The 20,914-nt window shown below is 43.6% G+C and overlaps 1 protein-coding gene across 1 annotated transcript in view; it reads left to right on the top strand.

Annotated features, from left to right (window-relative positions):
• The window catches only part of bub3 (BUB3 mitotic checkpoint protein), a 44,050-nt gene extending 23,771 nt beyond the window's left edge, over window positions 1-20,279 (top strand). Inside the window, exons 5-7 of the mRNA XM_068052811.1 lie at window positions 5,543-5,701; window positions 7,931-8,108; window positions 19,328-20,279. Of these exons, the coding sequence (XP_067908912.1) occupies window positions 5,543-5,701; window positions 7,931-8,108; window positions 19,328-19,548 (558 nt within the window). The 3' untranslated portion in view covers window positions 19,549-20,279. The remainder of the gene's footprint in view (window positions 1-5,542; window positions 5,702-7,930; window positions 8,109-19,327) is intronic.
• Window positions 20,280-20,914: the final 635 nt, after the last annotated feature.

Below are 20,914 nucleotides of genomic sequence, written 5' to 3'. Positions count from 1 at the left end.
TCTGTCTGTGTCTCTACCTAATGTTGCTTTGCTTATGATCCAGTTTATGACCGTCATACAAAGGGGGTGACATAGTATTGAGTGCCTTTTTTATCTTCAGTTGGAGCTATTCTTTGTTCAGACCTCCACAAGCCTTTATTCACTTGTACATCCCCTTTATATCTATGTTTGTACTTCAGAGTTCTAGCATCTATTGGCGGACACGACTGACAATTCAGTGGGTACATTTTATGAAGTACTGCGTGAAGGATTGTTTGAGAAAGTTTGGTTTCCTGATTCAGAGGGTCAAATGGGAAGCATGTCCTCAATGGGGACTAGTCATGAGTAGGTTTCCCCAGGGTTCCTTAATGATCTGAAGAACAGCACAGCCTAGATAGCAATTTTGCTGATGACACCAAGTTGTGCAGCAGAGTCAGTAATCTTGGAGTGTGACTGTTTGGCGTCTTTACTTTTTTTGGAATACTTTATCATAGTTAAGACATACTGACCAGTAAGATCTCAGACTTGATCTCATTTGGTTTTAGTCCCACCCTAGGTTTGTGAGGGATAGATTGGATGTTGCACCCAACAGGTAATCCTCGTGCAATCTGCTGGAAATAAACCAGAGACGTTTGGGAGAGAATGGGATTGGGCTTGATAGTGATTTTTTTTTTCTTCCCTTGCCCCTATATCAATTTTAACTGAGAAAGTAGTGTAATGTAAAGCCCTCACAAACAGTGCTTTCATTTTGCAATTATTGATCAATTTTCTAGCAAGTTGAATACACTGAAAGCAAAAATCATAATGCTCAAAATACTTGTAAACTGGTATTTTACAAGTTTTGCTTTGATAAAACTTCATGAATCAACTTTATGATTAAGTCCTTTTATAAAAGGCTTGCTTACATTGCTATGTGTAACTTTAAAGTTCAAGTTAAATGTGTCTTGTAATGCACATACTTTTGTCTACATAATTTTTGAGTGGTCTTCAAACAATTAGTATAATGCACTTGCTGTTCAGAGCCAGTACAGTAATTTATTTCTGAATTTGAATTTAATGGAGAGTATGAAGTATGATTTACTTATGTACTGGATGCTTTTATTATATAGCATGTTAAATACTAATTGGCTTAAGATGGTTGTCACCATCTATAATAATCAGTTTTTGTCTGTCTGCACTTTACTGATTGGTCAGTGGGTTGATTTGGTAGGGTGGGGCCTGGTATATGTGGGGGGGGGGGCTGAATTTTGTTCTCTTGTTAGAGACAGGTTCTGTGGGGTTTTGGGGGGTCCGCCACAAAATCTGGTGCCATACCACAGTATGCTGATTCTGTCAGAGGCAGGAAAGTACTGATGTCCTGACATGACGGTGTTGTAATTTAAATGTTTGAAATGCTGCTTTAAATTGAATCTAATTCACTGCGATCCAACGAAGGTTCCTCAATTTTGTGGTTGACGTGCGGCACTCGCGTGCCTTCAGTTTATTCTATTTTATTATTTATTTTATTTAGAGATACAGCACTGAAACAGGCTCTTTGGCCCACCAACAACCACCCATTTATACTAACCCTACAGTAATCCCATATTCCCTACCACCTACCTACACTAGGGGCAATTTCCAACAACCAATTTATCTATCACCTGCAAGTCTTTGGCTGTGGGAGGAAACCGGAGCGCCCGGCGAAAACCCACGCGGTCACAGGGAGAACTTGCAAACTCTGCACAGGCAGTACCCAGAATTGAACCCGGGTCCCTGGAACTGTGAGGCTGCGGTGCTAACCACCGTGCCGCCCGTGACTTTGCTAAGCTGAGGCAAGAGTCCTCGGTGCTGCTAAAGGGAAGGTAACCTAATCATAGCATTGAGGAAGTGGGGTTTACAGCAGCCATTGTTGCTTTGCTGAGTGTCCCAGGGGCTTGTGTACGAATGAGGGAGCTCTGCAAGGGGCTCGTGCGTAAATGGGGGAACTGTGAAAGGGGCAAAATCTGAGCGCACAGGTGTATGTGTCGGGTCATTAGCGGGCATCCTAAATGATGGTATGGGTGTGAAGCATCATGCTTCTGGAAAAGATATTTGACCAACAGTAACCATTACTCTAGAGCCACATCAGGCATTCGGACGAGCAAAAATTGACAAACATTTGGCCAGACAGGTTCATTTTTACATCTGAAGGAAGCTGAAGGGCCCAGGGAAATTGGCATGGGTCTCAGACACCCTGTTTTTCTGGATCCCCTTGGCATGTTGAGGTGCTTCCTCTGGAGGTGGGCCTAAGAGGCAGCTGCGGTTCAGCCAGAAGCTCCAAGACGCGAACAGCAGCAGCCAGCGATGTCAGGAAGAACCCATGTATGCCAGAGAGTCTACAGGACTCGCGTAACCTATCTCCAGGTATCCGAGCGACACTGCCAGCGAAGGCTATGGCTGTCCAGAGAGGCCATCGCAGACCTATGCGGCCTTCTACACAACGAATTGCGACCAATGGGAGTCGGTGGTCATATGCCTGTGGCCCTGAAGATTACTGCGGCAATCAAATTTTATTCATTTTATTCCAAGGATCCATCAGGCACATGTGTGGGGGGGTGGAGGGAGTCTGAGGTCACAGCGCACTGCTGCATCAAGAAGATGACTAATGTCCTATCCAAGAAGGGCAGGGACTCTGTGCACTACCAGACGGGCAAGGAGAATCAGGCCAAAGGCCATCAGATTTGGGGCGATAGCTGGATTTCCACAGGTGCAAGGTGTAATTGATTGTATGCATGCCCATGGGCCAACCAGCCACCTTCTTCAACAAGAAGGGGTTCCATTCTATCAATGTTCAACTGGTCTGCAACCACAGACAACATTTCTACAAGTGTGTGCCCTCTTCCTGGGATGCTGCCAAGACTCCTACATACTTTGCCAGTCACAGGTGCCACTGCTTTTCACTTGCCCTGCTGTCCTTCAGGGATGGATTCTCGGGGGACAAGGGCTATCCCTTGAAGAAATGGCTTCTGATGCCAGTGAGGAATCCTCGCAATGACGTGGAGGAGCGGTACAGCGCTTTTCATGGCTCTACCCAAGCGACCATCAAGCTGCTGAAGATGCGGTTCTGATGCCTTGATAGATCTGGTGGAGCCCTGTAGTATTCTCCAGAGAGGGTTGCATATAGCGTGGTGATTTGCTGTGCTGTACTTAATATTGCGCTTCAGTGGGGTGAGGCCTTACATGAGGAAGACGTACGTGAGCAACAAGCATCCTCTGATGAAGAGGATGCGAGAGACATAGCCAAGCAGCTATGGAAGAGCACAGCACAGCAGTGCAGGCCAGACACGGTGAGCATTGCGCCAGACACAACCTTATGACCCATTTCAACAATCCTGATGTCTGTTCAATAAGAATGTCGAATATGTTGACCATCCTGCATGTAGTCTTCCACCTCCGTACCATTTAGCTCTCCTGAATGAAGGCCACTTACAATGTGCGCGAGTGCCTATGGGGTAGCATTTGTAGAATACGTCTTCATTCTCATTGCCATGATAATGATGTATGTGACCACATTGGCAATGCTGTGAGGGTTATGTTGGGGTTCTGAGAGTCACAAATAAGGCAAATTGGAAGCTGATTTACAAACAATGATGGCTAATGATTGGCACAAAAGAAAATTTAAGTAAAGTAAACATGACATTGTTGTGTCTGTGTGTGTTAGTGGTCATCCTCTGGGTCCCTGAGGCCCGGAGGGCTTCCTGCACTGGTGCAGGACTGTCCTCTGGCATCATGGCTCCTAGAGCTGGACTCACTGGCGAAGAGGCTGAAGAGCTGGTGTCCACACTCTAAACACCCTTAGGGGAGACCCCAGATATGCAGTGCATCCTCTCCTTGCACACACTGTTCGTTTGAACCTCCCTGCTCACCAGAGAAGGATTATGAGTGGGAAAGTTTTCCAGGCTCCTGGTCCTTCTCTAGCCCTGCCAATGCTAATCTGCACCCATGGCCAAGGTGAGGGTTTGCAAGTCATGGCATATCTGTGGAATGCGACTCTCCAAGAGGGTCATCAGCTGCTCGATGGATGAAGCCATGCGTTCATATGCCTGGGACTTGGCAGCAGTCATGGCATAGATGGACTCTTCCACCATCTGCTGAAGGCTATGCATGGCCTCTGGCATCTCTGCTAGATGTTGCCTTACTTCTCCCTGCAACTCTAGCATGCCCTGTGTTGTCAATACCAGAGGTTCGTTATCTGCCTGGGGCCCAGCATGGGTCTGGCCACCCACAGTCCTCTGACTGTCAGAGGCCTCAGCTGTCTCAGCCTCAGTCAACTGCTCAGGCGCATGTGTGGCGCTCTCACCAGTGGATTCCCACCGAGTGTCTGCTGTGGTGGAAGGTGTAGGAGAGTCATGGGACGGTGCATCCTCTGAGTGCTGCTCGTCCTCCAGAGGTTGTCAGCAGTCTCTCAGGGTCTGCAGTCATCTGCGAACGGCGACCTGCAAGATGCAGTTAAAACATGTATGGGTTAGGCAGCATACTTCCCATTAAAGACAACATGCCAGAGCTAATTCAACTTGATTATTGCACTTTTATTTGATGGGCAATAATCACACTCGCGCTGGGACCCTGAGCTCCATGTCTGAGATGGCACATCCTCTTTGGCTCCTGGCTAATTCCAGCACTGCCTCTTCGGCTTGATTTAAAGGACCCAGCTCGGGCACTCGATCACTGGTCCTGGCTGTCTCCCTCCTGTTATGGGGCCTCTTCTCCTGAAAGAGCAAGGATGCAGATATTGAACATTACCAAATGTCTCAACATCAAGGATTTACTAACACTGGGCCCTCTTCAACACCTGGGGAATGTTTTGTGTCTCATATTGACTCAACCTGTCATGGTGTCTTGGGCTGAGGTATGAACTAGGGAGACTTGTTTCACATATGCAGCCAGGCATCTGCCATCAATCTGTCATGACCTCCCTGTCTTTGGAATGGCTTTGGCACCCATGTGGCATGCTGTTTGGTGACAACCAGGTCACAACAATCAATTTTGGAACGCAGGAGGTCATTGACCCTATTCCTACACTGGTCCCAGTTTCATTGGGTGACACCATGGATGCTGACCACCTCTGCCATCTCTGTCCAGGCTTGCTTGATCTGGTGGGAGGACCTCTTCTTGCCATCGCTGGGGCAAAGGACCTCCCGCCTTTCCCTTGCAGCCTGGAGGATAATCAGAAGCGAGGCATTACTGAACGATGGGGGTCATCCTTGCTCTGACATGGTCAGAAGTATGTCCAGAAGGGCTGCTTGCTGAGTTACAAATTTTTGGAAGAGCACAGAAGTATTGTTTCAATGACCTCCTGTTGACTGCACTGAGAGAGTGAGGCAGCGCCGTCATGTTTTTAAAGATGGCGCCAGTAACTGCTCCAGCATCAGTTGATGCCATGAATGGCACTTCAGTTGTTGCTCCAGCCATGTGATTGGGGTGGGGGGGGAGGTGGGAGTGGTATATAAATCAGGATTTGGAAGATTGTTTAGATGTTTACATGCTTGCTCTTGCAATTAATTTTAAGCGAAAACGTTAGAGAGCTTTTTTTTTCCTTTATTAGGTGTACACTCTTTCTGTGTCTGGGGATCGTCTAATTGTGGGAACTGCAAGCCGTCGTGTGCTGGTGTGGGACCTGAGGAACATGGGATATGTGCAGCAAAGGAGGGAGTCTAGTCTGAAGTATCAGACCCGCTGTATCCGAGCATTTCCGAATAAACAGGTACTTGATATGTTCATATTTGACAACGGCATTTGTACTACTCGTGCACTACAATCAATTTGTTTATAATTGGTTAGTTATATGTTTTAGTGGTTGTACACTAAGTATTACAGTGTATAGCGAAAAGCATCTTTCAGTGCCTTGGAAAAAGATAATTTGGCCCATTAAGATTATTGCATCAATAGATTGTATAACTACACGTACTGTTCTAATTTTGCTACTAATGCTATTTCTTGGGAAGCACAAAAACTAGCACAAAATGAATTTTATGAAGGAAATCAAGTATGCTCCAAGAGAATGTTGTTATCCATCACACATTGCCATTTGCTCTAACTAACAAATTGCTCTCTAACTGTGAATGTTTTCTTCTCTCAGGAACTTAAGTTCACCTTTGAAGGATTATAGCAACCTCATATACTTAATACATTATGAAAATTTGTTCCAGAAGGCCATGATTCTGAAATAAATACATCATGGCATCTAATCACGTTGTCTACCTATTCCACGTGCTTGCCTCTGATTTTAGCATCCAAATACATTTCAGTGGCCTATCTCAACTGACCGTATCCGATCCCTTTACTTTAGAAAGTTCAATCATATTCTGCCTAAACCTACACTCCTCCAAAGTAATGAGCTCAACATTTTGAGCTTGTACTGTTTTTAAAAAAAAAATCTAAGATTTGGTTTCATCTTGGTGATTGTCTTCACCTTTTCTAAAGTCTCTCTATTCTTCACCACGTGTGGGGACCAAAACAGGGCAGAATACTTTCCAGTGAAAATGTACAAAGACCTTTCTCTCTTCACAGATGCTGAATATTTCCAGCATCTTCTGTTTTTATTTCAGATTTCACGCATCTGCAGTATTTTGCTTTGGTACAAAAACCTTATATAGCCAAGTATTATACTCAGCAGTCCTAACAGTGCAACCTCAAACACTATACTTTTCCTAAAGCTACCTCATTTTGCTTATACATCTCATGAGCAGTCAATTTCTGCTGTTTCCTAATGTTTCTTTAATGAACACTCTAGCAAGGTATAGACACCCCTGGAGTTTTCCACCTTCACATGTGTGATGCTGCAATTATCTAATTTCACCCCACTTATTTTACTTGTGCTGAAAGCTGTCAAATTCTTTTTCCAATTTTCAAGATGATTATGTATGCTTGTTTTACAGCAGCAAAGGAAAACTATAATGGTGGTTTAATGAGGGTGGTTGGCCAAAGTAAGACTGCTGCCTGCTTATTCTACCATTGAGGCATTTATCAGCTTCTCTCTTCGTTGATGGAAAGTGGGTGCAACAAACTTTTGTTTTTGAAAGAAGTAATGATCAGCATGCCTTGTGGATGCAGAAGATAGGAGATGAAGATTTTTGTTAATAGATTTTTTCATGCTATTAGGACATGTGAATTAGAAGTCTTTCGGTTATGCAGGTGGCAACCAATCTGATGACAGCCATTTTTGGCCATGTTGACTTTTTCTTTCTTGCTGCTGCCACAGTTCATAATAGTGGGAAAGCTAAATTAGTTGTTAGATTAGAAAAATGACCAAACGATGTACTTGAGTTTAACAATGCTTTTAAATTGTACTTTTCAAATTGATGCAAAGCAGCTTTGGATGCCCACTGATGCAAATATGCAACCAACTCAAGTGCCAGTTTAACCCCACTGCACTGAAGTCAGCAAGAGAGACTATCCGTCTCTGGTAAATATTGAATCGTGACTTCGGCTTTGCACAAGTGTAATAAAATTCCAGCTTAGTGGAAAGCAATGTTTAAGAAAAGCACGGGTGATTCATTGAACTTGTATCTTTTTAAATGGGATACTTGATGTTATGAGAAGTAGCACTACAACAGGGTTACGGAGTTCTGTGGGTGTGTGTAAGAATGCACGTGAAGAGCTCTCTCTTGTTGCCAAGTGCAAAATACAGCTGGCGAAGTTATTTTGGTCTCAGTTATGTACTGTGTGTGTACTCCAGTCAGCTCAACTAGCTCACAATTTACAGGTGCCAATCTGACACCTGTATTTCTAATATTACTATGTGTTCAGAATACATTCTGAACAGTGGCTGATGAGAGCTAAATAATGAATTGATTCTCCTGTCCTGAATCTAATGAAGTATTAGGACATTGGGATCAATAGCTATTGATTTATAGGAAAGGGGTTTTTAATCTAATTTGTGTAACTTGTGGATTTAGTTTTTATATGATCAGAATTTTACCCTCCCTTTTAGGGTTATGTTCTCAGTTCAATTGAAGGACGTGTTGCAGTGGAGTACCTTGATCCGAACCCAGAAGTGCAGAAGAAAAAATACGCTTTTAAATGTCATCGATTAAAAGAAAACAATCTTGAACAGATCTATCCAGTCAATGCCATTTCCTTCCACAGTGTTCACAACACATTTGCTACGGGTAAGATATAACTAAAAAAAAATACTGAATTAATGAACTTTCCTAAAAGAATCGTATTTTGCTCTAGTTCTGTTTCAAGCTATTTCAGGTTTAAATAAATGACTTGTTTGTGAGCACGAATGGGTTCACGTGTAGCGGTTTTAATTCAGTTGGGCTAGATTAAATTGGGCATATTTTTCAGTTATGATTTGTTTATCAAAACAAGTGTGGAATCTGTTTTTCTTCTATAAATTTGAAATTCTTTAATATTGTAACTACAGTGGCGTCTTGAAATCTTGATATATTGAAGTTTGGCTCGGTCGTATTAAAGTTTGGCTTGGTCATGCCTGCTAAAACAAAATTGGTTTGACTTGTGTAATCAAAGTAAAACCTCAGTACCTACTTAATTTTAGGTGCTACATTTCTTTCCTTGGATTCTCCAACTAGTTCCCTGCCACCCCTCCCAGTTGCAGGTTTGAACAGCAGTTTAATGCTGGCTTGACTTATCCACTGTAAATTTTTTGGTAGCTCCTTGTGCTATTTTCCAATATATGCTGCTGTGCTTTCTTCAAATGCTAGTTAGCAGAAGACCAGAGATTTGTTTTTATTCGTTCATGGAATGTGGGCATCGCTGGCAAGGCGATTTGTTGCCAATCCTTAATTGCCCTTGAGAAGGTGGTGGTGAACTGCCTCCTTGAACCGCTGCAGTCCGTGGAAAAGTTAACGCTGTTCTCGTGTTCTCGTCTATACTGCAGTAATTGTTGGAATTTTGTGAGCCTCATAGTATTACAAACGGCAAGTCCCAATGCTTTTCCCACACTGGTACCCAGAGAAGAGGTAAGATAAAGCTACACATCATACCAGATGTAATCCTTTGTAGCTGGAAATGCACAGAACCCAATCTTGTCAAATTTACCAATTATTTTAGGAAATATTCATGTATATTTGCAGTGATTTGGAATCATTTTATTCTTGCAATTGTTTTTAAAAACAGAACATTCTGAGTGTGTCTGTTATTATAATTGCATATTTAGGAATATGTTTTAGGAGGGTAATTACAAATTCAGCTTTTAATTTAAGCGATGTGGGTTACGTTTAATATGTGTAATGTTCTCTAATATTCTATGAAGTTTTTTTCTGGCTCTACGAAGATTATAAACCAAAGATCATTTGAAATGGTATGAAATTTAAAATTGATGGGCTGAATTTAAAATTAATGGATTGATCTAATGGAGTAAACTGATGACCGATTTTGGCTGATGGGTTGCCATTGGAGCACTGGAATGGCATTTTTTTTCTGCAGCTTGGTGTGTTAAAGATTCAAATTTACACTGGAAATTTATATGGCAAGAGCATTTTAAGTAAAATGCATCTCCTGAATGTGATTGATCAGTGCATCTCATGAAGCTGTGCCTTCTGATTCCTTTGTATGCTTTACAAAAACAAAGTTTAATTTTCTCTCCTCAGTGCAGGAATATTCAGCTAGAATACACTGACGTTTGATCTCTTTAAAAGCTAGTTTTTAACATGAAAGAAACTTGAGCAATGCTTATAGGCTTAATCTTCCCATGTAAAAGCACAAATTTTATCTGCAGCAAGCTTAAAAAAAGTGGTGTTGCTAACAGCAACTGAGAAAATTGTACAGCTTGGGTCAAGCTCTGTGGTAAGATTCTAAACCTCTGATGATAAGATAGCAGCTGGGGAGGTTAATTGAGTGAAAGTCAGGCATGTAGGTGTTGGTGGGAGTTGGGGAATGAATATTAATTTGCTGACATTAAACTGGAGGAAATTTTTGCTCAGTTAGATCTAGCAACAGCCCAGGAATCAGTGGAGAGGATGGAAAAATAAAACTGGTACCGGTGGCCAAAATGCAGCAGCCTGTATCCTAGCCTAACTAAGTCCCAGTCACCAATTATGCCGATCCTTTTAACCTACAGTGGCTTCTTGTCTCCCGGCACGTTTGCCACCTTCTTTCTCTAAATCAGTGGTTCTCAAATGTTTTTGTCCACAGACCACTTAAGTGGGGCAAAAGACCCATGGACCACCTACTGATCCTGCCCCACCTGTTTTCGCTTGCTACCACAAAAAAAGGCATCAGAATTAATGTGAAGAATGGCGCTGCTTTTAATGAGACACCCATGAGATGATGTCTGGCTCCAAGCTGGAGAGCTTCGGTCTCATGTTGGGCTCCATGATGAGCCAGTTCCTCCTCTTTGTTTTCGGCCCCGCAAGTGTTAAGTCTGATCTCATGTTGTAACAGTAGCACAAACCTTGCTTATAAAACTACATTATTGCTCATGTTTATGACAACTTGTACCACACAAGCGGGAGCTGGTCTAGTTGTGTGACACTACATGAGTGATTGGGATTAGGGCTCTGTCCTGTTCTCTTATGGCGATGGCATTGCACATCACTGACTTGCATTTTGGACCAGCTGGAGGACCACCAGTGGTCCGCAAGTTACACTTGACGAACCACTGCTCTAAATCCCTCCACTGTCTCCCTTCTCCCTATCTCTGCAAACTCATTCTATGTCCTTGGGTCCATTGAGCCTGTTCCCCCTTCTTTTCCCTGACCATTTGTGGTAGAACCTTTCGCTTCTTTGGTGCAACTCTTTCAAAGCACTTTCCCAAGAGCCTCCCCCTTGTTCCTATTCACCTTTTAAATTTTATTAGGTTTACCCTAATTCCTCCTTTTACTTTGGTGTCCATTCACTTATTTATCTCCCATTATATTAAGGGTCTATCTATGCGCATGTTTTATTGATATGCACGTGGAAGTTGATCATGTGCTTCTTGGTGATAACTTTGAGTGTGGCATATGCATGATTGAAAGGAGGGGAGACCAGGTGGAGCTAGGAAATATCCCAGAGGTGAGCATGCAGTTATGGGAGGATAAACTATTGGAGGTGATGTTACATCATTGCACTAAACATGAATAGAAACAGGAATGCATCGTGGAGGCAGACTGCTGAGGAGAAATGTTGGAGAAGGATGGGTCATCAGTATGAAAATGTGGAAGGAGAATGAGGAAACTGAGCCTCTGTGAGTCACAAGGTGTCATTTTTGATTCTTCCCAATGCTATTTGAGGGCTGAATAGAAGCTGGATTAGAGGGCCTCAAACAGGAAATCCTGATAAACCAATGTTGCAGGATTTTGGAGAGGAAGGAAAAGTAGTCGAGGTTTGAGTGTGAGTGTCACGTATCATTGAGCTTGAAGGCACTTAAGACTGACTGACTGAGGATGGCAATGTGGGCTGAATTAGTTGGGTTGTCAGGACTTAGGATCAGGTGAAGACTTTGTCAGATGGAGGAAGGATTGGGTGTTAGAGGTGGGAGGGGTGGGGGTGGGGGTGGGTGCCAGAGACAGCTGTGCAGCTGGCTTTGATTCTGAGCACAAATTGAGTTCCTCACATTTGGGGCTGAATTTTGAGGCCTCCGGCATTGGGCATCGTGGCGGGGGGCTTGGAAAATTCTTCCGGGAGAGGCCTGCCACAGTCCCAGACGCCGATAAGGCACCGCTGCGTTTTACCGGCGGCGGTGAGACCTCGATGCGGGCCCGCCGCCAAGTGGCAAGGCCTTCATTTGCCTGGACTGGGCGGCCGATTTTCGGCCGGTGGCTGGAATTCCCACTCCTTCTGATTCTCCGTTTGGGGATTCAAGGCAAGACACTGGTGGAGAGAGGGGAGGAGTGAAATTATCAAGGCGGGGTGGTTGGGAAGCAGGAAGAACACTTTTTATTGGCTGTGGGGCTGATGGGAAGGTGTTGAAGGGCAAATGTGACGAGGTGGGAGGGGGAAGTTCAGGTTGGGGATAAAGTAGATTTTTGAGATATAGGCCAATTTTTAAAAAAAACATGGGTTGGGAAAGGGTCTCTGTCTTTTAATTATTTTTCTGAAGAGAATACACATAAATGTAACTTTAAAAATTTATTTTTTCTTAAGGGCTTGAAGCCCTATAAAAATGGCGCCATACGCCGTTGCTGGGAATGGAACAGCCACCCCCTCTAGATCATCGGGGGCAGCTGCTCCCGTGGGGGCTCAGCGACGGTGCATCCGTGCCTGAAGGCTGCCAACTTCAAAGCACACCACTGCGATATGCGGCGCGCTAATAAAATTCAGCCCTTGGAGTCTTGAGGTGAGGGTGATGGCAATTTGGCACAGACAGTTGGTGGAGAAGAGGAACTTGGATTTGTTTCTGCTTTCCAGAATGGTGTCCAGAAAGATGGCAACTAATATATGTACCAAGTTTTAGATGGGTTCTGGGATCAGATAGAGAGAGACTATCAGGGAACAACTGATGAATAACAGGAATAGCAGGTTGATGCCAGGAAAGATAGTGAGCGAATGGAATCTTGGGTCTTGACGGTGAGGTTTGGAAGCAGAGCAGTTTGGAGTTGAGCCTGGGAGCATTCAGAAAATTGCTAAAGATACCTCTTATTTTTGCAAGGGATTGAATATGAAAGTAGAAATTTAGTCCTGTGTAAGTCAGTCATATAGTACACTGTGTTCAACTAGACAGCATTGGAGCAGAGTAGTAAATGGTACTGGGTTAAGTGTTTAACTGATCCATTACATGAATGTAGTGAAAACCAGATTGCTATAATAGTAACATTAAAAAAATGCTATAATAGCTATCTGGTTTTCATAAAAGATTATAGTTTTTTGACATTTAAAAACCAATTTCTTCTAATACTGCAGAATCTGTTAGGAATGGGGACCCTGCCCAATCTGTGGTGCAAGTCTTAATGGGATTTTGATCTGCCAGAAAACTGATGTTAGAACTGATTTTGAACCAAGGAAAAGCCAGCATTTTGAAAGTTTTTTCCATCTTTAGAATGTACAGAAAGAGTCAGTAAAAGATTTTTTAAAATTAAGAAAATTAGTTATCGAAACGAGCGTGGATTCCAACTGAAATTCCACCCTTTGTGTTTCGGATCCACCCATGATTACAGATATCCCCTAGACATTGAGAATTTCTCAACACTGTTCTCACCGCACCCTAAGATCCACACTTTACACCATGCACTGCCACGTGTACACACTCAACCTCTGTCTTAAGCAGCACCAACTCACTCTATCTCAAAGCTGTCCAGGTCCACAGTTTCATTTCATCCTTTGCCTCATCTGGCATTTTAACAAAAAAACTTTTAATCTTCCTTTCAGATGTGAAGGGTCACAAGCTTCAATAACTCCTAGGTACCAAAACCCCTCTGGATCCTTCCCCCTTCCCCTCCCTCTGACCCTGTCTCTTCTTTGAATCTCGCCCCTTGCTGTGTATTCACAAAATCCTCTGACCTTCCCTTCTCTGGCTCTGAATGTTCTGCTGTCAGCAAAGGATTCCGCTTTATCCCCTTACACCCCCTCCTCAATGAATTTCAAGCTTGGCATGATGCTGAGCTCTTCATTGCTTCTGTGCCCATTTCTTTGGCCAGGAGTCATCCCCTTGTTCAGCAGACCCTTTTACTCGTCGCCAATATTCTTCCTGCACCTGGACCCCCCCCATCTGGCCTCTTGCCCTCCCTCAATCTTTTCATTGAGAACTGTCGGCGTGACATTGGCCGTCTCAATTTCTCTGCTCCCCTCACTTGCTCTAACTTGTCTCCCTCTGAACTTGTCGCACTCCGTTCTCTCAGGTCCAACACTAACGTAGTCATCAAACCTGCTGACAAAGGTGGTGCCATTGTTGTCTGGCGTACCGACCTCTACCTAGTGGGGGCCGAACGCCAACTCGATACTTCTTCCTACCTTACTACTGAACATCAAGCCATTGTACCCAGGACTGCTGCTGACTTCATCTCCTCTGGAGACCTTCCCTCTGTGGCTTCCAACCTCATAGTTCCCCAACCCTATACAGCGTGCATCCGCTTCTACCTCCTTCCCAAAACCAACAAACGAGGCTGCCCTGGTTGATCCATTGTTTCAGCCTGTTCTTGCCCCACTGAACTGATTTCTTCCTATCTCGACTTGAATTTTTAATCCCCATGTCCAGTTTCTTCCCGTCTACACCAGTGACTCCTTCAATGCCCTCACCATTTCCATTCACCATGGACATCCAATCCCTCTACACCTCCATCCCCCACCAGGATGGCCTGAGAGCTCTCCACTTCTTTCTAGAACAGAGACCCAACCAGTCGTTATCTACGACCACCCTCCTCCACTTGGCTGACCTTGTTCTCACATTGAACAACTTCTCTTTCAACTCTACTCGCATCCTCCAAATAAAAAGTGTTGCTATTGATACCCACATGAGTCCTAGTTATTCCTGCCTTTTTGTGGGATATGTGGAATATTCCTTGTTCCAGTCCTATTCACTTTTTCTGGTATGTTGATGACTGTATCGGTGCCACTTCCTGCTCTCTCCCTGAACTGGAAAATTTCATTGACTTTGTTTCCAATTTCAGCCCTTCTCACCTTCACACAGTCCATCTCAAATTCTTCTTTTCTTTGACTTCTCTGGCTCCATTTCTGGGGATAGGCTATCAACCAATATTCACTACAAGTGCATGGACTACACTTCCTCGGACTACACTTCCTCACACCCCACTTCCTACAAGGACTTTATTCCATTCTCCCAATTTCTCTGTCTCCGTCGCAGCTGTTCGGACAATGCAACCGTTCATACTAGTGCATCCAATATGTCTTCCTTTTTTATTCAGTTGAGCATTTCACGCACCACCCCCCCCAACCCACCCACCACTGTGGTTGACAGGGCCCAGTACCATGTCCGATCTATTTCTTGCACTTCTCTCACCCCTTCCCCTTTCTTCCAGAACCATGATAGGGTTCCCCTTGTCCTCACCTTCCACCCCACCTGCCTCTATTCAATGGATCATCCTCTGCCATTTCTGCCACCTCCAGCGTGATGCCGCTGCCAAATACATCTTCACTTCCACCAAAAACAGAAAATGCTGGAAATACTCAGCAGATCAGGTAGCATCTGTGGAGAGAGAAACAGAGTTAACATTTCAGGTCGTGATCTTTCTTCAGAACATCTTCCCTTCCCCTCCCCTTTCAGCATTCCGAAGGAACCTTTTCTCTCTGCGACACCCAGGTACACTCCTCAGTCACCCCAACACCACTGCCTTTCCTACTTCACTTTTTCCATGCAAACGTAGGAGTTGCAAAACCTTCCCTTTTATCTCCTCCCTTCCCACCGTCCAGGACCCCAAACATTCCTTCCACGTGAAACAGCAATTACTTGTACTTCTTTCAATTTAGTATATGTATTTGCTGCTTGCAATGTGGTCTACACTGGGGAGACTAAACACAGACTGGGTGACCTCTTTGTGGAACATCTCCATTCAGTCCACAAGCGCAACCCCGATCTTCCTGTCTCTTGTCATTTTGATTCTGCACCTTTCTCCCACTCTGACCTTTCTGTCCATAGCCTTTTACAGAGTTCCAATGAAGCTCAACGCAAGCTCGATGAACACCACCTCACCTTTCGCCTGGGCACTTTACAGCCTTCTGGACTCAACATTGAGTTCAATAATTTTAGCTCATAATCTCTGCCCCCATTTTTCTTTTTCTCTTTCTTTTTTTTGCTGGTTGTTTCCCCTCCCGCCCCCCCCGTTTCTTTCTTAATCCCTTTACTTTGTGTTTGGATTACTATACTGCCATCTACTCTTCATCCAAATATATCTTTTGTTTCTTTACTTGGCTTTGTACTATGGAATTTTTTGTCATTTAATGTCTCCTGCCCTCTGCTGTTTTGACAACCTTCCCTTTAGTTGTTCTTTCCACCTGCCCTCTCTCAAAGAACAAAGAACAGTACAGCACAGGAACAGGCCACTTGGCCCTCCATGCCTGCGCCGATCTTGATGCCTGCCTAAACTAAAACCTTCTGCACTTCCGGGATCCGTATCCCTCTATTCCAATCCTATTCATGTATTTGTCAAGATGCCTCTTAAACGTCTCTATGGTACCTGCTTCCACCACCTCCCCCGGCAACAAGTTCCAGGCACTCACCACCCTCTGTGTAAAGAACTTGCCTCGCACATCCCCTCTAAACTTTGCCCCTCTCACCTTAAACCTATGTCCCCTAGTAACTGACTCTTACACCCTGGGAAAAAGCTTCTGACTATCCACTTTGTCCATGCCGCTTATAACTTTGTAAACCTCTATCATGTCGCCCCTCCACCTCCGTCGTTCCAGTGAAAACAATCCGAGTTTATCCAACCTCTCCTCATAGCTAATGCCCTCCAGACCAGGCAACATCCTGGTAAACCTCTTCTGTACCCTCTCCAAAGCCTCCACGTCCTTCTGTTGTGTGGCGACCAGAATTGCACGCAATATTCTAAGTGTGGCCTAACTAAAGTTCTGTACAGCTGCAGCATGACTTGCCTATTTTTATACTGTATGCCCCGACCGATGAAGACAAGCATGCCGTATGCCTTCTTGACTACCTTATCCACCTGCGTTGCCACTTTCAGTGACCTGTGGACCTGTACGCCCAGATCTCTCTGCCTCTCAATACTCCTAAGGGTTCTGCCATTTACTGTATACTTCCCACCTGCATTAGACCTTCCAAAATGCATTACCTCACATTTGTCCGGATTAAACTCCATCTGCCATTTCTCTGCCCAAGTCTCCAACCGATCTATATCCTGCTGTCTCCTCTGACAATCCTCATCACTGTCCGCAACTCCACCAACCTTTGTGTCGTCCGCAAACTTACTAATCAGACCAGCTACATTTTCCTCCAAATCATTTATATATACTCCAAACAGCAAAGGTCCCAGCACTGATCCCTGCGGAACACCACTAGTCACATCCCTCCATTCAGAAAAGCACCCATCCACTGCTACCCTCTGTCTTCTGTGACCGAGCCAGTTCTGTATCCATCTTGCCAGCTCCCCTCTGATCCCATGTGACTTCACCTTTTGTATCAGTCTGCCATGAGGGACCTTGTCAAAGGCTTTACTGAAGTCCATATAGATAACATCCACTGCTCTTCCTTCATCAATCATCTTTGTCACTTCCTCAAAAAACTCAATCAAATTAGTGAGACACGACCTCCCCTTCACAAAACCATGCTGCCTCTCGCTAATAAGTCCATTTGTTTCCAAATGGGAGTAAATCCTGTCCCGAAGAATCCTCTCTAATAATTTCCCTACCACTGACGTAAGGCTCACCGGCCTATAATTTCCTAGATTATCCTTGCTACCCTTCTTAAACAAAGGAACAACATTGGCTATTCTCCAGTCCTCTGGGACCTCACCTGTAGCCAATGAGAATGCAAAGATTTCTGTCACGGCTCCAGCAATTTCTTCCCTTGCCTCCCTCAGTATTCTGGGGTCGATCCCATCAGACCCTGGGGACTTATCTACCTTAATGCTTTGCAAGACACCCAACACCACCTCCTTTTTGATAATGAGATGACTGAGACTATCTACGCTCCCTTCCCTAGGCTCATCATCCACCAAGTCCTTCTCCTTGGTGAATACTGATGCAAAGTACTCATTTAGTACCTCGCCCATTTCCTCTGGCTCCACACATAGATTCCCTTCTCTGTCCTTGAGTGGGCCAACCCTTTCCCTGGTTACCCTCTTGCTCTTATACGTATAAAAAGCCTTGGGATTTTCCTTAATCCTGTTTGCCAATGATTTCTTATAACCCCTTTTAGCCCTCCTGACTCCTTGCTTAAGTTCCTTCCTACTGTCTTTATATTCCTCAAGGGATTCGTCTGTTCCTAGCTTTCCAGCCCTTACGAATGCTTCCTTTTTCTTTTTGACGAGGCTCACAATATCCCGCGTTATCCAAGGTTCCCGAAACTTGCCAAACTTATCCTTCTTCCTCACAGGAACATGCTGGCCCTGGATTCTAATCAACTGACGTTTGAAAGACTCCCACATGTCAGATGTTGATTTACCCTCAAACAGCCGCCCCCAATCTAAATTCTTCAGTTCCTGCCTAATATTGTTATAATTAGCCTTCCCCCAATTTAACACCTTCACCCGAGGACTACTCTTATCCTTATCCACAAGTACCTTAAAACTTATGGAATTAAGGTCACTTGCTCAAAACCTATTACATTCCTAACCTTTGCCTGTTCTGATGGAAGTTCATTGACCTGAAATGTTAACTCTATTTCTCTCCTCAGAGATGCAGCCTGACCTGCTGAATATTTCCAGCATTTTCTGTTTTTGTTTGATTTCCGGCATCCACAGTATTTTGCTTTAGTGTAGAAAAGATAGATTGGATAGTAAAACTCTTTTTTTAAAACAGGACAGAATGGAAAGGAAGGGAAGTAAGGAAAGAAGGAGCAGAAGTGGGATTCAATTTATAAAAATTATATTGTGCTTATTTTAAGATAATGGGGCGGCGCAGTGGTTAGCACCACAGCCTCACAGCTCCAGCGACCCGGGTTCAATTCTGGGTACTGCCTGTGCGGAGTTTGCAAGTTCTCCCTGTGACCGCGTGGGTTTTCGCCGAGTGCTCCAGTTTCCTCCCACAGCCAAAGACTTGCAGGTTGATAGGTAAATTGGCCATTATAAATTGCCCCTAGTACAGGTAGATGGTAGGGGAATTGAGGGAAGGTGATGATGGGGTAGGAATATGGGATTAATGTAGGATTAGTATAATGGTCGGCACAGACTTGGTGGGCCGAAGGGCCTGTTTCAGTGCTGTATCTCTCTATGACTATAAGTTTGTTTAGTTTGTTTCTACTGTGCCTACCCACTTGTTTTTTAATGTTTGTGCTTGGAGCCAGGGTTGTTCATTATACAGTCAATTGACACCCTCTCTGTACTAATGCTTTGTCTTTCACCACACCATTAACATATCGTTTGCCTTTGTTCCATGACCACCAGGACAGTTATTCTCTGTGACCTTGTCCTATCAACAACTCTTTTGTTATTTCTTGCCCCAACCCTGCTTTACTTGCTTAAAATCTTTTACATTTCTAATATTCGTCAGTTCTGATGAAGGGTCACTGACCTGAAACTTTAACTCTGCTTCTCTCTCCACAGATGCTGCCAGACCTGCTGAGTATTTCCAGCAGTTCTTGTTTTTATTTGATTTTCAGCATCTGCACTATTTTGCTTTTATTTTAGAGTTTATTTAATATATTGACTTTTTGGTAAATGTATTGAAATGTTATCTTTTTAGTGAATTTTAAATGAAGCCAACAGAAATCATATTTAACAAATATTAAGTTAAAGCAGTGTTTTATTTTAAAGACAGAAGAAATATAACCGGTAAATTGCAGTAAACTCCTTGTTTTGGTGTTTAAATTTAGGTGGCTCTGATGGATTTGTGAATATCTGGGACCCCTTCAACAAGAAAAGATTATGTCAATTCCACCGTTACCCAACCAGTATTGCGTCGCTTGCCTTCAGCAATGATGGCTCTGCAATTGCTATAGCATCATCATACATGTATGAGAAAGGTGAAATTGAACACCCTGAAGACAGTATCTATATTCGACAAGTGACAGACGCGGAAACAAAACCCAAGTGAGTTTCTCCTCAGCTGGGTTTTATCCTTTCTATCATTTATCCAGACATTTATTAATTTTCCTAATTCATGAAAGAAATTCTTGATGTTGAGTAGATAATGCAGCTGCCAGCAGCACCAGTATTGATTTTATCTTGTTCTCCCAAGCTTTCAATATCCGTTGGATGATAGACGTCACATTGATAAAAATGTGCCTACTTGTTTTCTGAGGCAGCATGTCAAATAGTGTCATTCTTTTTTCTCTACAATACAGCATGGAACAGTGATTGGTCCTTTACATTCGAAATATTTTCTCAAAATGGATTTTTTTATTTCTTCTATGTGACAATGTTTAATTATAGGAAGATGTAAAAAAAAAAATTGAGACGACCTGTGCAAATTTTGAGCAGCCAAGATCTTGCTTCCTAGTGCCACTAAAATGGGAGCTGTTCTGTGAAATATTTCATTCTCTTAGTTATACTGATTCTTAGTTTATATGAAGAGTTCTTAAGTTCAGTTGGCTTCCGATCTGAATTGGTATTGGCAAAGGATTGAAAAGATCTGCCACCAGCAAAGGATTCTAGTTTTTTAAACCACCAGTTGTAAATAACCTGTTTCTAGTCATTTGATAGATGAACTCTCAATTTGTTTTTCATTAAAGTTCAATTATAATCATTTTCAGAACATTTAAATGTACTTGGCACTTTTTATTACAGGATTTTGTGTTGTAAATTCAATAAAGGCATTAATAAAAACTGTGATCTTGATTTTTTTTTCTTAAGTATTTGAGTATCTGCTGCTTTGGGTCATATGGTGAGATCTGCACATACAAGACTAGGTTCAATCTCTAGTTTCTGCAGATCTCAGTTGGGACGAAGTGTTAGGGAGCTGAAAATTGGGCAGGTATTCTGCTCCTGACTGCTGTATGGTGCTGGAAAGTGCACAAGTGGGGGCTCTATGGTCCCATTGATGAAAAGCCTTCTGATGCTTGCTGTCTGGGCTCTGGTGTAGAATGGCCAATTGGGCCAGTATCCATTACTGACATCCACGGAACCTCTCCATTAAGAGTTGGTGTCTTTAGGAGTAGAGGAAGGGTGGGGGGAGGTGGGAAAATGACACAAAATTACAAAAATGTCGATAGTGTTGAGATTTCAAAATAATTTATTACTGTGCAGATACCAGAAGTTGCTCATGAGCAGCATGCTGAACAACTCTGCTAGCAAAATGTGCATTGTCACTGTCTTCTGTACCTCACTGAATGATGGTTCCACTATTTGGAGGTGTACGGCTTCAGAAGGAACTGCATGTGTTTCTGCAACCCAGTCATGAGTGTCTTGTCTCACATTACCTCTAAATAACAACTTTAGCTGCCATGGCAAGCCTGAGCGCA

Source organism: Heterodontus francisci, chromosome 20 (genome assembly GCF_036365525.1).
Source record: "Heterodontus francisci isolate sHetFra1 chromosome 20, sHetFra1.hap1, whole genome shotgun sequence".
NCBI lineage: Eukaryota > Metazoa > Chordata > Chondrichthyes > Heterodontiformes > Heterodontidae > Heterodontus > Heterodontus francisci.
Note: the sequence above shows the minus strand (reverse complement) of the source record. Positions and strands in the feature narration are given on the sequence as shown.